The sequence below is a fragment of the Mya arenaria genome, chromosome 10 (genome assembly GCF_026914265.1).
Source record: "Mya arenaria isolate MELC-2E11 chromosome 10, ASM2691426v1".
In the NCBI taxonomy this organism is placed as follows: Eukaryota; Metazoa; Mollusca; class Bivalvia; order Myida; family Myidae; genus Mya; species Mya arenaria.
The window spans coordinates 4,710,129-4,727,653 of NC_069131.1; the positions used below are offsets into that span (position 1 = coordinate 4,710,129).

Genomic DNA, 17,525 nt, shown 5'->3' on the forward strand with positions numbered 1-17,525 from the left:
CTATCGGGCGCAGGTTTGTTTCCACACAACCACCATGTGTACACGAATAATGACAACTGCTCCGGGACGGAGTGGCAGAGAGAACATGAACCTCGCACATTTGCCAAGTACCTCAGTGACGCTGGATACCGGACAGGTATGCTGTATCTTACACTTATATATATTGAGAAAAGTAAAAAATCCTTATTATCTTCATCAATGATGTCTGTACTGCTGGAAAAATAAGTTTAATAGTTGGGACTCTCGACTTTCTTATCGCTAATCCATATATTTTTTATTTTATATTTGAGAACAAAACTTGAAATTATAATTTAAAAAAGATTATTGAATGTAAAATCCTTGAATATAACATCAATATTCATTTGACCTTCTTGCAGGATTCTTTGGAAAGTACCTCAACGAGTACAATGGGACATACATACCGCCTGGTTGGCGGGAGTGGGTGGGGCTCGTCAAAAACTCACGTTTCTACAACTACACGCTCAACTTTAACGGACAGAAGGTGCGTCACGACGACAACTACTATCAGGACTACTTTACAGACCTGATAGGCAATGACAGCATCACCTTCCTAAAGCAGAGCAAGCAGTACTTTCCAACAAAGTGAGTGTTTGTAATTCTGTTTATCAATGGGTTCAGTTTAATAGTGAACAAAAGTATTTATCTACAAAGTGGGTCATTTCTTTTGAAATTTAAGAATTTACCCTGTAGTTCTTGAAACAAAAATAGTGTGCCTAGAATTAATTAATATACTGATTGTCCATAGAAGATACTATATTTGTGTATAAACTACACAACTACACTGTCTATAAAATAAACTGAATGTTAATAAAAAACATATGTATGATTGTATATTATTCAGAAATATGCACTGATTGTATACAAATACACTGATTGTTTAAAAAATCCACTGGTTGTATACAAATTACATTGGGGCTTTTGTTTGTGATGCTACACCTATGTATTGACGTATTTTCTTTAATCACTTACTCACTATATTGATTTATTGGACAGGCCAGTGATGATGATGCTCAGTGTCCCGGCACCCCATGGACCGGAAGATTCCGCGCCTCAGTACCAACACATGTTTGAAAATAACACACTACACAGGTTGGTAAAGTGTACTTTAAACAGCATGATAATTATATTCACATGTACTCTATTTTTACCAGTGTATTTGTTTATTGCATTTCCGTAGAATGCAGGCCTTCAATGCAGTGTATAATGTGTTTCCATGGCAGATAACTGCCAATATTCTTGATTCTAAGAACAATAGAACTCTAGAGAGGATCCTGTATATGTGTTTATATAACATTTACTGGTTTCCCCGAACAGTCTCCATAATAAACTGAATTTAATTTAAAATAGTTACCTATTTTATCATCTTTTTATATCACTCACTGTTTTGAAAGTATGGCCCAGTCTGCCCTATAAATCCGACTTCAGTGTAGACAAATATTACTTTTCAGCATCAAAATTTTAGTGCACATTTTTGTAATTGAAGACAAACAGACATAATTTTCCATCAGTTTTAAGCAAAAGTTATAAGAATAAATGTTTGCCTCACTGAGAATTTCTCAAGTGGCGCATTTTCTTTTGATGCTCACTAAATGAAATAAAATTTATGTCTCACTGAAACAGTTGTATAACCCTATATTATGTTTTATATTACATATTAATTTCCCATCCTTTATGGTCAGGACCCCAAGTTGGAACTACATGAACAACTCGGACAAACAGTGGCTGCTACAGGAGATGAAGACACTGGATCCCACGGGGATTGCCTTCACGGATATGCTGCAGAGAAAACGCCTCCAGACACTGCAGTCAGTTGACAGCTTAGTGGAGAAGGTACGTTAGCCTATTTTGAGTTTCAGTCAGTGTGAAGGCTTTAGTTTGAATATAGACATTGGATCTTGTGGTATTTGCATTTACTGCCAGGAAATGTCAGTAGATAGTGCAGTCTGTCAACAGCTTGGTAGTAAACATTGATTTGTTATTTAAACTTTTTTTGATGCAATTTATCTCAACTTAGGTTTTTTGAAATGATGAATCCAATGAGGATCAGGCTCACTGAATTTATTATGGAGGGAATATTAGCAAGGTCGGTGATATGTTGATAGTTTTAGTAGAAAAGGTTCATATTTGTTTACAAATTATTGTGGAGCAATGTTTTGATGAGTTTAAAGGAAGACTTGATTTTTCAATAGTGCCGTTAAACATTCTGATAGCTCAAATTGATCTGAACGCATATGAATTGAGTAAGCATAAACCAAACTTTATGCAGGGGTTACTCACATGTATTACTTGATGATGAAATTCTTGTGACCATGTTCAAAATCTTGAAAAAAAAATCAAATATATTTTAACTTTCTGATATGAAACTCATTTTTTTTTTACGAATTTACACAAAACAAGAATGCAATGTGATAAAATATAATTATTTTTCTAAAAAAGACAAAATGTAGCTGAAATCCAGCTGTCATTGGTACGAGACCTTCTCTACTTGTCAAGGGAGATCACTGCGTTGGAGATTTAGCATTAAAATGCTCATTCATGTATGTTAGTCACTCTTGTCAACATTATCAACTGTCAGTTTCCCTGATAGTTGACACACTATCAACTATTAGTTCTCCTGCTAGTCGACACACTTTCAACTGTCAGCTCTCCTGCTTGTCAACACACTATCAAAGGTTAGTGTTCCTGCTAGTTGACACACTATCAACTGTAAGTTCTCCTGCTAGTCGACACACTTTCAACTGTCAGCTCTCCTGCTTGTCAACACACTATCAAAGGTTAGTGTTCCTGCTAGTTGACACACTATCAACTGTAAGTTCTCCTGCTAGTCGACACACTATCAACTGTTAGTTCTCCTGCTAGTCGACACACTATCAACAGTTAGTTCTCCTGCTAGTCGACACACTATCAACGGTTAGTTATCCTGCTAGTTGACACACTATCAATTGTTAGTTCTCCTGCTAGTCGACACACTATCAACAGTTAGTTCTCCTGCTAGTTAACACACTATCAACTGTTAGTTCTCCTTCTAGTCGACACACTATCAACTGTTAGTTCTCCTGCTAGTCGACACACTATCAACGGTTAGTTCTCCTGCTAGTCGACACACTATCAACGGTTAGTTCTGCTAGTTGACACACTATCAACGGTTAGTTCTGCTGCTAGTTGTCAACACACTATCAACGGTTAGTTCTTCTGCTAGTCGACCCACTATCAACGGTTAGTTCTCCTGCTAGTCGACACACTATCAACGGTTAGTTCTCCTGCTAGTTGACACACTATCAACGGTTAGTTTTCCTGCTAGTCGACACACTATCAACGGTTAGTTCTTCTGCTAGTTGTCGACACACTATCAACGATTAGTTCTCCTGCTAGTCGACACACTATCAACGGTTAGTTCTCCTGCTAGTCGACACACTATCAACGGTTACTTCTCCTGCTAGTCGTCGACACACTATCAACGGTTAGTTCTCCTGCTAGTTGACACACTATCAACGGTTAGTTTTCCTGCTAGTCGACACACTATCAACGGTTAGTTCTGCTGCTAGTTGTCGACACACTATCAACGATTAGTTCTCTGCTAGTCGACACACTATCAACGGTTAGTTCTCCTGCTAGTCGACACACTATCAACAGTTAGTTCTCCTGCTAGTCGTCGACACACTATCAACGGTTAGTTCTCCTGCTAGTCGACACACTATCAACGGTTAGTTCTGCTGCTAGTCGTCGACACACTATCAACGGTTAGTTCTCCTGCTAGTCCACACACTATCAACGGTTAGTTCTCCTGCCAGTTGATACACTATCCAAGTTTGTTTTAAAAAGCTCAAAAGAAACATCATCGCCAATATATAAATGAGCAAATAGATATTGCATCAAGAATATAGTCTGTTGGAAAAGCTCTATAGAGCTCACATTAATGTTGCATTTTTTCCAAATTAAAATGAATATTTTCCTGTCTGAGTTAATGTTACGATAACTGAATTCACCAAATCAATCTAGGTGTACTACCAGCTGCGACTGTTACGTGAGCTTGACAACACTTACATCATCTACACATCCGACCACGGCTACCACCTGGGCCAGTTCGGTATCGCCAAGGGGAAGGCTCTCCCGTATGACTTTGATATCCGTGTTCCACTGTATATCAGGGGCCCGGGCATTCTCAGGGACACAAAGTATGTAGTTGGTTTGATGGATTACTTTTGGATGTATTTACAGTAGAACAGCAATTTGAATTAAATGTTGTCAAAAACTAAATTGTGTTTTCTTTTACATAAATGAGACGATCGTCAATCTTATATTCATTATAAAGATAATTATTATTCCGTTCATTAAATTCTTTATCAAGCTTTAGTTTTAAATATCAATACAAAACATTATTATAGTCACTAGAAAAGGATCACTTATAGTTCACTAAGTATCAGTTAAATTACAAATAAAAGATTATACCAATTAAGGGTTTTATAAGTAAGAACTAGAAGACGCTTTCACCCCAAAATTGCATTTACAAATCCTTCTTGTAGTGGGTAATGTGGCTATCAGCCTTATCAGTCTGGAGTTTGTGAGATTGATTCATAGATATGAACGCATCTTTCAGGATTCCCAATGCGGTGGGGAATGTGGACATTGCCCCAACCATCCTTGATATGGCCGGCCTTGAGGTGCCTGAACATATGGATGGCCGGTCACTACTGAAACTGATTAAGGACCACAAACAGGAGAACAAGTAGGTGGCACAGTCTAGTTTGTTGGGTTCTTGTTAAGGTGTTGTATACTAGAACGTGGGGATAACGAGTAAGGTTTTTAAACAAGAATATATCATAAACTAGAATGTGGGTTAAAAATTGATGTGATGAATAAAATGTGGGGTTAACATGTAGGTTTTGTATACTAGAATGCGGGGTTAACATGTAGGTTTTGTTTGCTAAAATGTGGGGTTAACAAAAAGTTGTTGTATTCTAGATTGTGGGGTTATCAAGCATGTCTCATATACTAGAATATTGGTTTAACAAGTAGATGTCATGACTGGAATGTAGGGTTAACAAATAGGTTTTGTATACTAGAATGTGGGGTTAGCAAGTTGGTGTCATATTATAAGTAATGGGGTTAGTAGGTGACCCAATATGGGATATACGGGGCAAAGGAAACCATATTGGGTGAGAGCGAAGCTCGGACCCTAATATTGTTTCCTGTGCCCCGTATATCCCATCTTGGGTCACCTACTAACCCCGTAACGTGTATATCACGTCGACAACCTGTTTACATGTTTAAATGTTTCATTTATTCATCGGAATCGGAAAATAGACGCCATTTAGGTATGATATAAATTTGATGAACCAATATGGAAAAATATGGGGTCACCGTCTGACCAGTCCTTGAACAATGGCGTTGCGTCATTCATGTTGGAGACATGATATACTTTAATGTGGTGTTAGCTTGTGTCAATATGTGTCATAGACTAGAATGTAGGGTTAACAAACAGGGGTCATAGACAACAATGTGGGGTCAGCAAACAGGTGTCAAAGACTACAATGTGGGGTTAGCAAGTAGACATCATAGATTATTATGTGGGGTTAACAAGTTTGTAAGTGTTATTGACTATGGGAGTGTTGTAGTTTTGAGCTTACAAGTCGGTGTCACATACTTGAAAGTGGGATTAAGCTGGTGGTCAGGTCTCAATTTCTCACACTGAAGTCCCTTGTAACAAGATCGTTTTTTTTCCCTTGCAAAAGATAATTTAACACCCTTAACATAGTAGTCTGATTGTTTTAATATGTTATATAAACCCACCCAATTGTGAAAAGTAAAATACTATAAGTGCATAGTGTTCTTGTTTTTGTTCAACTTTAACATTTGATATATTCACTGAACTCTTGAATTTCAGCGTGGAGGGGAGATTTGTGAAACCAAGAAGGCCATGGCGGGATACCGTGCTCATTGAGAGAGGGTAAGGTGGAAAGTGAAATGTGTTTGTAACTAAGCTATATTGTAAGTGTAAGATGTTACAGACATTAAAGGTTTAAGAACTAAGTCATGTATGATTGAAATGCTGAAAAGATTTTGATGGTTTTTTTAGTCATATGAATAGTTTTTGCGCTTGTACTCACACTCCACTCTTTTCATTTTTATTTTTGTGAATCTTTATTTAAGGGCTACGATTAGTTAACCTCGTTTATGTTACAACAGTTGGAGCACTGTTATGTGACAGTGTGGTCTTATGTTGTGTGGGTAGGCAGAGTTCTAAGAGGAAACACTCCCTTGTCCAGTTTGGTGAGCACCTACCAAACTCACATTCGCCGAGGCTAAGAATGGAACCTGGGATGCCTAGATAAGAAGGGTAGAGAGTGTGCAAACTGGCCATCCATTATATACCCCACAAGATCTATAGTAAAGGCGTTATACAGTAGTCATGAAATGTCTCTCATCTAGATGTTTTTCTTTATCCTGTAGGAAGGTGACAGTGAAGATGTTAAAGGGTATCTTCAAGGCCCAGGATGAGAAGTTACTTAGTGAGCAAGGAGAGGTGCTTATGCCGTTTGTTGACCAGAAGACAAGAAAAACGATGCGGATATGTGCTGACCCTGAAAACGCTCCACCCTGTAAATATGAACAGGTAAGAAAATGTAGGTATGTAGTTGCTCAGAAGTCTTTGTCGTACACAAAGCAAAAACTAACAAATACTGTCCAGATATGTGCCCCACCCTGGAGGGTTATTCCAGTAAAATATATAACCCACGGGGGTAAGGCAATTATTTAAATCGTATATAGGTGGGTGTCTTTTTTCGCTAATTTGGACCCAAAAGGGTAAATTCACTTCTGAAGGAGGGTGGTATATTTTAAAAGTACCTTTCCCCCGGGGGTTATATGTTTTAATGGAATAGCCTGGACTGAATATGCACAGTTATTATGAGTGTTAATCTGCTTGCCTGTTAGTCAAAGTATTGTCATAATGTTGGTTTCTTGGTTGTTGACGGAAATATTGTTAGCATCAAGCAATAGTTTTAGATATTGGCCATAACTTGGAAACCATTCACTGATAATAATGAAACTTGGTAAACATATTTTCAATTACTATGCACACATTTGTAGCAAGTCTCATAATTCTAGATGAAGTCATTTTTGAGTTCTGCCCCTTGGTAAACATTCACATGCTTTGCAGTTCTCGTTTTTCTTCTTTGAACTTAGTAATTTTTTATCATTGATCGTTAGGTTTTAAGTACATTATAATTTATTACGTTGTTGTTAAATAAAATGTAATGAAATATTTAGCAAATCCAATATTAATCCCAGATTGAATTTCATTATTTTCATAAATGTGTTCAGCTTTTTGGTTAGTTGATTGAAATTAAGCAACAATTCCATCCTTTTTCTTTTGACAGAAATGGGTTTGCTTCAAAGACCATCGTGACAGAAACCGAATCAAGAAATGTCGTAACTACAACAGAACTATCATTGCAACAAATGACCACATCTTCCAGAAGGATGAAGGCTTCAGTGTACCATTACATGCCCAGAATTTACCCACAACACATGATAAGAACCCAAAGTGCAATTGTAGCCAAAAGTATGGGAATGCAGAAGGAAGGGGAATGCCATATAAGGACCAGGAGTTACAGAGGCAGTTTTCGAGGAATCACATGAGTAGCACAAGTATGCTATTGTTTTATTCTGATTTTAGTCATAAATTGAAATTATCTTAGTGTCATGTTTTCGTTATATTTTTTGTATAATTGTGTGAGTTGAATTTCAGACTGTATGAAAAATGAACACAAAGCTGAGTAAATGAAAACAAAATCTGTGATGTTTCTACTTATTTAAGAGTTTTGATGTTAAGACTCAGGGACCTTTTTCACTTATTAAGTCATTTCCTAACTTAAGTTGATTTCCTAAAATTGTCATTGTTAAATTCAAAGAAAAGTATAAGTGTTTCTAACATTAAAGGTTGTATTCACTATTAAGCAGAAACCCCCCACAAAGTATTACAGAAATAATTAAGTGATTATGTCAAATGAACAATGAGATAATTAAATTATGAAAATGAATTAAGTTAAGAAATGACCTAATATGTTTTATGAATACCAGCCCTGATATTTCAATGAGCCAGGCCCATGAAGGAAGGCATATAGTAGATGAATACCAGCCCTGATATTTCAATGAGCCAGGCCCATGAAGGAAGGCATATAGTAGATGAATACCAGCCCTAATATTTCAATGAGCCAGGCCCATGAAGGAAGGCATATAGTAGATGAATACCAGCCCTGATATTTCAATGAGCCAGGCCCATGAAGGAAGGCATATAGTAGATGAATACCAGCCCTGATATTTCAATGAGCCAGGCCCATGAAGGAAGGCATATAGTAGTTACACCATGTCTCCATGGCGGCAATAATTGAGTGTGTTTGTCTGGACGACAATGCTTAATTATGCTTAGGTTTTTCACCACAACTATAAAAACTGTTTCAACTTTCAAAACTTATAACACCATACACAGAGCAAGTTCAGGAAATTCATAGTGAAGTGTTACTTTTTAAGTGTTTACCTTATATTTTTGGCCTTTTAGAGGTTTAGAAATACATTGTGTATTGTAGTACAAATCATGTAAAAGTTATGTTTATTATAAAGTTGTATAAATTTCTTTCAGATTTCAAGCCCACTTTTTTCCGAAAGAAGAGGTCGTTATATGACGAGGAATTGTCACTGAAAAAGAAACTGATCGGTGAGTTGAAGATAACATGATGGTTATCTGATAATTTATGTCCTAGCAAGTCACTAAATGATTATAACTATCTTTAAACAGGCATTCATTTTATTGACATTTAATAGTGTAGGAAATGTATAGGAGAATTTAAATTCAAATATATAGATGACAAGACCTGTGACAAAATAATGGAATTTGTTTTTTTTTAAACAAGAAAAAAACCCAGGTGAGTAGGAACATTCAGCTGTGTTGGTACCTGCCTGCCTCTTGATGTAGGGAAATTGACCACATTTTACTATCAATTATCAAAGATTGAAACATGATCAATGGTTGACTAATTATCAATTATTTTTGGACACTTTTGGCATTTCTGCTTCATCATTAACTACAATTATTAATGCATTTTCCGACTATTCTTTTCTGTTATTTTTGTTTATCTTATATTGATCAATTAAATAAATAACAGGTTGGAGAGTTAAAAATGACAATTGATTTTGATGAGAAGTTGAGGAGAAAATACAGTTTATAGAACTATTCTTTTAATTATTGATTTTGACACAATCACTGTCAATAATCGCTGACGTTGACCTTTTCGATAAAAGTTTATCATCAGAACAACATTACCGATAACACGGATCACCTTTGACAAGGAGCTGATCCATGACCCAGCAGGGTATGGTTATTCTGCTATTGTCCTTTGATGTTAACGTGACATGATATAAAAGTTATTGTGTCTTTTATTCCAGCCCAGCAGTTGACAATGAACCGGCAGCGATGTCGATACCTACCCAATAATACATTCACCTGTGACAAGGAACTGGTTCGGGACCCAGCAGAGTTTGAACATCATCAACATCAACTTGACAAGATGATAGAGGAGACGAGAAAAAGGCTGAGAAACCTCAAGGTGTGGTTGATGCTAAGAGCTATTCAATTTAAACATATAAACCATGGGAGGGGAGACACTTAATTTATACCTCACCCCTACAGAAAGAATTTTACCCTTTTGGGGTCCAAATTAGCGTAAAAGACACCCCATCATTTATTATGAAAATAATTGTCTTCCCCCCGTCAGTTATGTTTTACTGGAAAGTCTCAATATATTTTAGTTGGATTATGATGCATTATAAGATGGAATTTATTAATATGGTTTTAGCCATGGGGTTTTAAAAAGGCCAGGATGCTGTGAAAGAGGGACAGGTTGCTAAGAAAGAGGGACAGGATGCTGTGAAAGAGGGACAGGTTGCTAAGGGAGAAAAGGAGACATTGTAACTGACTGAAGAACTTGAACATTAGGGTTTAGGGACCAAAAAATGTTAGGAATTGTGTTTAATTGGAGTGATATTAGGTTTCAACTGCCAACTAGGTATAGTTTGTATGTATTTTCAATCACATTTACTGAAAACAAAAGAAATCTTTCACAATCTTAAGCATTCCATTCTGTGAAGGCAGAAAGTCGCCCATGCTTGTCCTCAAGAAGGCAAAAGGGATCTACCAAAAAAGAACAACCACCAGCAGCAACCTTTCATAACTCCTTAGCTAAACCCATGAATTTATTGCACTCGGTCCTCTGAAACCAGAACTACCATTTCTCAATTGTTATGAAACCAAGAGCTTTGCTATTCAACATAAATTGTAAACACATGCAAACTCATATGGTTCTATCCATAACAGAGAATAAGAAAGCAGATGAAGAAACAGCGTCGACTCACGTATGAGGACAAGAACGACTCAGATGAGTTTGACTATGCAGATAATGACGATACCATTGATTATGATGAGAGTTTCTCCCTGGACCATACAGATAGTGTGGATCTGGGGAGAGAGGAGGAAGAGCAGGAGGAGGACGATGGGTGTGATTGTGATGTCGAGATCGATGAATTGGATGAATTACGGTGAGTGGGAGAAACGAGAAATCATCCTAAATGATTTAGGCTGTAAGTGTCCGATCCATGGTCTAGTGGTTACACACTGCCAATCCATGGTCCAGTGGTTACACACTGCCAATCCATGGTCCAGTGGTTACACACTGCCAATCCATGGTCCAGTGGTAACACACTGCCAATCCATTGTCTAGTGGTTACACACTGCCAATCCATGGTCCAGTGGTTACACACTGCCAATCCATGGTCCAGTGGTTACACACTGCCAATCCATGGTCCAGTGGTTACACACTGCCAATCCATGGTCCAGTGGTTACACACTGCCAATCCATGGTCCAGTGGTTACACACTGCCAATCCACTGCCAATCCATGGTCCAGTGGTTACACACTGCCAATCCATGGTCCAGTGGTTACACACTGCCAATCCATGGTCTAGTGGTTACACACTGCCAATCCATGGTCCAGTGGTCACACACCGCCAATTCATGGTCTAGTGGTTACACTCTGCCAATCCATGGTCTAGTGGTTACACACTGCCAATCTATGGTCCAGTGGTTACACACTGCCAATCCATGGTCCAGTGGTTACACACTGCCAATCCATGGTCTAGTGGTTACACACTGGATTGCCAACCCATACCATAACGTTACAATTACCAACTATTCTTAATATACATTTGTAAAGTCACATATATGTATATTGTCATTATTAATATTTCTTTAATAAAAAATGTTTAGTCGCTAAAGATTTTACTTTTTTTAATCATGATGAATAACTATAAGGAATGCTATCATTGTGTGAGCACAGGAGTGCAGACTTGCAAATTTGCGAGGAAGCCCACAAGCCTGGTCTTGTAACATGAAGACATATTTATTATATTCTCACTTTTCAATATCCAGGAAGTTTGGTGCAGATTCGCTAGAAGAGTACGTTGATGAATTTGGCAACTCTATGGAGGAGGACGACGACCAGGAGGGACAATTCAGGAAGAAGGGAAAAAAGAGCTCCTGTAACCATGACAACCTGAAATGTTCCATACATGACAATGACCACTGGCAGACACCACCTAGGTGGACATGTACGTTTTAAGTGGAGCGCTGCTGCATTTTTTAATTGCAGCAAGGAGGTTAAGTTCAGGTTTTGCCCAGGTCACAAGTCAAATATCAAATTGAGTTTATGTGTTAGACAAACATGTCAAAAAGATTTAGCTGTTTTGTAGTGTTTTAAAATTTGAAAGAAATCAAGATAATGAAAGGTGGTGTTTTAAATGTAGTTACTAGTAAATGCAAATTACAGTCAAACCTGTATTAAGTGGCCAACATTGGGAAATGATCAAAGTGGCTGCTTAAGACAGGTGGCCACTTAATCCAGGTTCGGCATTTCCGCCACTTTGTCTTTATTCAGAGATGGAGTATGTATCTTAACCACCACCTCACAGCACAATCAATAACATCTGTATCAATATTATTGAAGAAGGTTGAATACAAATGTATTTGTATAGATAAAATAACTTTATTTCAAATTTATAAATAAAATACATTAGATAAATGTTGATACAAGGCATAAAAAACACACCATATATCAGTCTACACATGTACACAACTACATGTACATACACGTTTTTCGTTCACTTTTTAAAGTAGTCCGTACATAAAATAAATGTTGATGCATAGTATAAACAAAACACCACAGATCAGTCTACACATTTACACAACTACATGTGCATACACATTTCCGGTAATTTACCTCTGTCTTTTTGCGTTTGGATTTCCATTGCTTTCATATCCCTCCATAATTTCACGCTTACGCTTAAGTAAGAAATTGATTTGAGTCCGTCCTAAGTTAAATTCCTTGGCAACACTTCTTGCACTATGGCCGTTTTCTAATAACATTATACACTTGACACCTTCGTTTAGTGTCAAACACTTTCGATTAGTCTTTTTTTCAGCCAAAATCAAAGTAAAAAAACATATCAAGAACAATGCATTGTAAATATCCGTTCGTAGAAATATAAATCCGTGCACTTTGAAAAATAATATTGAAGTGAATAAAAATCGTAACTCGTTTCACGCCGTCGAATGACAATGCAAACTGTGAATTCAAAATAACCGGTGTTTTTGTCGGTATTTAATAATTAACTTCTTAATTATTTAATTATCATATTAATTGTGTCATTAATTGTGTCAATTCTGATCAAAACATTCGCCGACGTGTTATAAACATCTCGATGAGTAAATACGCATGACAATCGTGTGATGCAATATTCATTTTCATTGGATGACGGAGATACCCGAGGCCGTCGTTCTTTTCCGTAAACTTCTATACGCAATTAAAGCTGTGTATTGGAAAAAATTATAAGCGAAAGTGTCAGAGACAAGGGATTAGTGGCCGCTAATTAGTGATAATATGGCTTCATGGGGACAAAAATTAGTGGCCGTGGCCACGTTAGAGAGTTGGCCGCTTAATGCATGTACATTATATAGTAAAAACGTACGGGGGGAATTTGGAGTGGCCCGTTAAGGCAGGTGGCCATTTAAAGCAGGTGACCGTTCAGCCAGGTTTGACTGTACTTATAGAAAATATTCAAGCGAAAGCACAGTTAAGATAATCGTGTGAATTCAACAATGCATAATTTCAATTTACGAACATGTCTTGCAGTGGCACATATTTTTACTATGCTAAGAAAAGTGAAGAATATGTACGGAGAATGAGCCACACTCCTTCCTGCACTGTGTGTGGACATGTTATGTCAACAATATCCAGCATTCTATCTTTATTTCAGTGGGTCCATACTGTTTCTGCACTAATGCGGAGAAGAACACATATTGGTGCCTCCGAACAGTGAACGAGACACACAACTTCCTGTACTGCGAATTTGTCGACAGTTTCCTCGCGTTCTATGACTTTACAACAGACCCACACCAGGTTTGGGCGGCAGTGATTTTGTAGCATTCTTTGCTTATAAACTTGTTTTTCAAGGGAATATTGTTTTTGTCGTAACCTTTGTGTCATTAGTGCGCTAAAATGGGTTAACTCTTCCATTTATGGATTAAGAACTGTTTCACTCAATGCAAATTCATACATTTATATAACACCTAGAAATTCCCAACAATTTTGCTATAATATTTGCCCTTGACTAACAAAAGCAAAACAGATTGTGATGGACCGTTAGGCTGTTTGGCAATAAATACAATATGATTACGGTATAATTAATTTGTACCATAAGTTTATATTTACCATTTCTTGCAGCTGCACAATGTGATCAAGTCAGTGGACTTTGGTGTGATGGAGCAGCTGCATGAGGAACTTGTAATGTTGAGGCGGTGTCAGGGCGGCAAGCAGTGTAACAAGATACGGGAAAAAGGTACACTTCAATATTTGGTAGACATGTTCTAGGTGCGCTAGGAACTTCAGATGTTGAGGCGGTGTCAGGGGGCAACCAGTGTCACAAGACATAGAAAAAGGATAGGCCACAATGGGCTGATTTTTTAGAACTTTGGTTAAGTTAACATGTCGTTAAGATCATTTTTGTCATCTTTCAAATTGTTACTGCTCTGGAAGTTTAATGGAAGCACCGATCTTGTGACCTGCTTTATTTCTAACATTATTTGAGACAGCTGTTTCAGCTGAACTTGTTGATATCTAAGTATGTGAGCACATTATCAAACATTTTTCTTTTAAAGTTATCATTGTTAATCATGTTGTCAACTTTAACAAAGCGGTGAACAATTGGTCCATATTAAGGTAGACAGTATAATGCAAAGCTTTTAGCATTGCTTTTGCGAAGCTTTTTTGACACGGGCAGTGAGTAGACATTTTCTTGTAGAATGAGGAACATGTGGTATTGAGGAGATGTCATGGTGACAAGCGGTGTAACAATACATAGCAAAGGTCGGCCACTATATTTGGTGGACAATAGGAATGTTCTAGATGCATGAGGAAGTTGAGGTATTGAGGAGATGGCAGCTAATAGTGAATGGGAGGATATAAACATTGTGACCCACATTATAAGAGGTTTCCCAGCTGAAGGAATGGGCCAAACTATTCATTTGAATCTTTCAATTCTAACCTAAATCTGTTTTTACAGGTGAAAATAAAAGACGTAGACGTAGAAGGAAGGTGCGTAGAGGTCACAGGAACCGCAGTCGCCGTCACAACACTCGGACATATATATGAAACAATGAAATAGACATTTAGTTGTTAGTAGATACTTTATTGAAATGGGGAATATTTGTAAAGTATTCCATCAGCTGCGGGCATATAGGGCTGTATAAATTAAGTGATATTTGTGATTTGAAACGGATTTAGACTGTGTGATATTAAGTGACTGGTAGAAATCTCATTAGATGTCTAGTGACTGGTACACTAAATTGTTTATTATGTGCCATTTTGTGAAGTGTATTAATGCACAATGTAAATGAATAATATAGTTCTGTGTTCTTGTTATGATTTTGTGTACACTTATGAACGAACAGTCTTAGATTGGAACTGATCCGTCTTAGATTTCACCATTTGATATGTTTGTGATAGGTTCTTAATTTGTTTGGTATGATTTTGTTTTAGATATAGGAAATCTCATGATTTTAGGTTCCTTTTCTTAAAAGACTCCCGGAATGTTCTGGAACTATTTTTTAAGAAGTTTTTTTCTTGTGTGTTTTATTTGATGTTTGTAAACTGTTTTCATGCCAGTAGCTTTCTGTTTGTGTTTGTGTTTTTTTCGAAAATGTATATATATCATGTACTTTATAAAGTTACCACCTGTATTATTATTTGTGATATTGAAAATACTGTTTATAAATTAACTGTTAATTTTTTCCTAATAATTACATATAGTTGAATGACTACATATTGTTTAGAGAAGCAAAGCTTTTCAATAATTTATCGGTAAATTGTTTCATTCTTTTTTCTTCTTGTTTTTTTTTATAGAAAATAGGTTATTTAATTTGTCTTGTACGTATGTGTCAATGCCAGTGAAATAAATATTGTTTGATGTATAAAGTTGAATAGTACACATTTATCTCAATAATGATTACTGTAAATGTGCATTGTCCTATAACAGGGTACTTGTTTTGTGTGTACAGTTATTTTTCATTAGTTTCATGGACACATTCTACTTACAGAGATCCATTAAAGGATCATGATGACTTGCATAAAATGAGTTATTGTAAAATTTCAATGTGGAATATCGGACATTTCAAGATTAGTAATAATATAAAGACAGATGAAGTTTCTTCTTTCTGAGAAAAGGAACATACCATGTACATGTATATTACTAAACTTTGAAAGAAGCCAACTTACCACATAGATAAATTTCAAAGCTATGTGAAAACACAGTGGACAGAATATATGAATTAATAAGGTCTGACATTATAAAAAACATTGATGAAGAAGTTACATTATAACTCAGTATTGATTGAGGGAAGGATTTTTCTTATATGTATGCTTCAATCCTGCCAAGGAACTGATATTTCAGACATACAGAGGGATATTTATTATTCATATGACATTTGATAACTATTTAATAGTCAAACAGAAAATGTTATCATGTTTGTTTTACTGTACTTCAAACTGTTACATGATGAACATAGTACATATTTAGCAAATCAAAAGTGTTTAACTCTGGTTTAATTTTCAAAAAATCCCTAAAAAAAGTATTCTTACATGCTACTAATTTTTTTATAGTTGGGTGTAACCAAATTGCATGTCAGTTTCAAAAACAAAAGTGTGTGCCAGGTAAAATAATATTTAATTTAGGATTTCAATTTTATCTTCTAAAAACGACAATTTATTAAAAGCCTACTGTAGTTTATTGTCTTGGTAGTGTAAAGAAATCCGAAATAAAAAATGTAGAAACTATTTCTCCCTCCTAATGCTTTAATTGTGAAACCAAAATGATAAACAAAAACAACATTACTATTCATTAACAGTAATCATGTGCATGAACACATGTATGTGTAAAAACACTGTCCCAATGGGCATTCAGGTGTCACAATGGGCATTTGGGTGTCACAATGGGCAATCAGGTGTCACATTAGACATTCGGGTGTCCTAATGGGCATTCGGGTGTCCCAATGGGCATTTGTATGTTACGATGGACATTTGGGTGTCCCATTGGGCATTTGGGTGTCCCAATGGGCGTTTGGGTGTCACAATGGACATTTGGATGTCACAATGGGTGTCCAAATGGACATTTGAGTGTCCCAATGGACATTCGGGTGTCACAATGGCCATTCGGGTGTCTGTCACTATGGGCATTTGGGTGTCCCAATGGGCATTTGGGTGTCCCAATGGGCAATTGGGTGTCACAATGGGCATTTGGGAATATTGTCTTACTTGTTTGAAAAATATGTTGTGCAATATTTTCATCATTATAAGCATCTAAAAGGTGCATTTCTATAAACTTTCTAGAAAGTGTGTTTAAATAGTTTCTCTTTAACAAACATACAGTATCACATGTTCATTGTAAATTCTGTAATATCAGGATGTTGCAAGCTTTAATTGCTTACTTCAACTTTGGTAAACTATGATAAGAAAGGCTTAATTATTCTAAGATATGCAATTTTGTCCTTTCAGTACTCTCCAGTTTGTGTTTATATGACCTAATTTTAAAAGATTTTAAAATTATTTTTTTTAATCCATATATCAGTATATGAAATTCGCATAGAAAGCCTGTAGTCCTTGAAGTGTTTGTTTTTTAAGTTAAGATGAGTTTATTTCTTTACTTATGTTAACTACTGCTTAAGTAAAATGCTGTAATCCTGTGTCTTGCTACACTTTACTTTATTTTAGGTACAATGTATTACTTCACTGTTTCATTGTTTTAACATTTTGTAAAACTACTTTCTAGCAAATGTGATGAATTTTCGTTTCAATACATTAAATAAACTGTAAATAATTATTTTGTTGAGAGTTTTTATTTCAC

The 17,525-nt window shown here is 36.4% G+C and overlaps 1 protein-coding gene across 3 annotated transcripts in view; it reads left to right on the top strand.

The window, feature by feature from the left end:
• LOC128206080 (putative extracellular sulfatase Sulf-1 homolog) overlaps positions 1–17,501 on the top strand; it is a 49,521-nt gene extending 32,020 nt beyond the window's left edge. For all 3 annotated transcript variants that reach the window (XM_052908227.1, XM_052908226.1, XM_052908228.1), the window contains 16 exons: positions 14–136; positions 378–603; positions 1,015–1,110; positions 1,701–1,851; positions 4,021–4,196; positions 4,619–4,747; positions 5,906–5,968; positions 6,472–6,634; positions 7,401–7,671; positions 8,663–8,737; positions 9,466–9,626; positions 10,394–10,614; positions 11,503–11,681; positions 13,386–13,528; positions 13,853–13,967; positions 14,691–17,501. In XM_052908227.1, coding sequence (XP_052764187.1) covers positions 14–136; positions 378–603; positions 1,015–1,110; positions 1,701–1,851; positions 4,021–4,196; positions 4,619–4,747; positions 5,906–5,968; positions 6,472–6,634; positions 7,401–7,671; positions 8,663–8,737; positions 9,466–9,626; positions 10,394–10,614; positions 11,503–11,681; positions 13,386–13,528; positions 13,853–13,967; positions 14,691–14,779 — 2,381 coding nt within the window. In that variant the 3' untranslated portion in view covers positions 14,780–17,501. The remainder of the gene's footprint in view (positions 1–13; positions 137–377; positions 604–1,014; positions 1,111–1,700; positions 1,852–4,020; positions 4,197–4,618; positions 4,748–5,905; positions 5,969–6,471; positions 6,635–7,400; positions 7,672–8,662; positions 8,738–9,465; positions 9,627–10,393; positions 10,615–11,502; positions 11,682–13,385; positions 13,529–13,852; positions 13,968–14,690) is intronic.
• Positions 17,502–17,525: the final 24 nt, after the last annotated feature.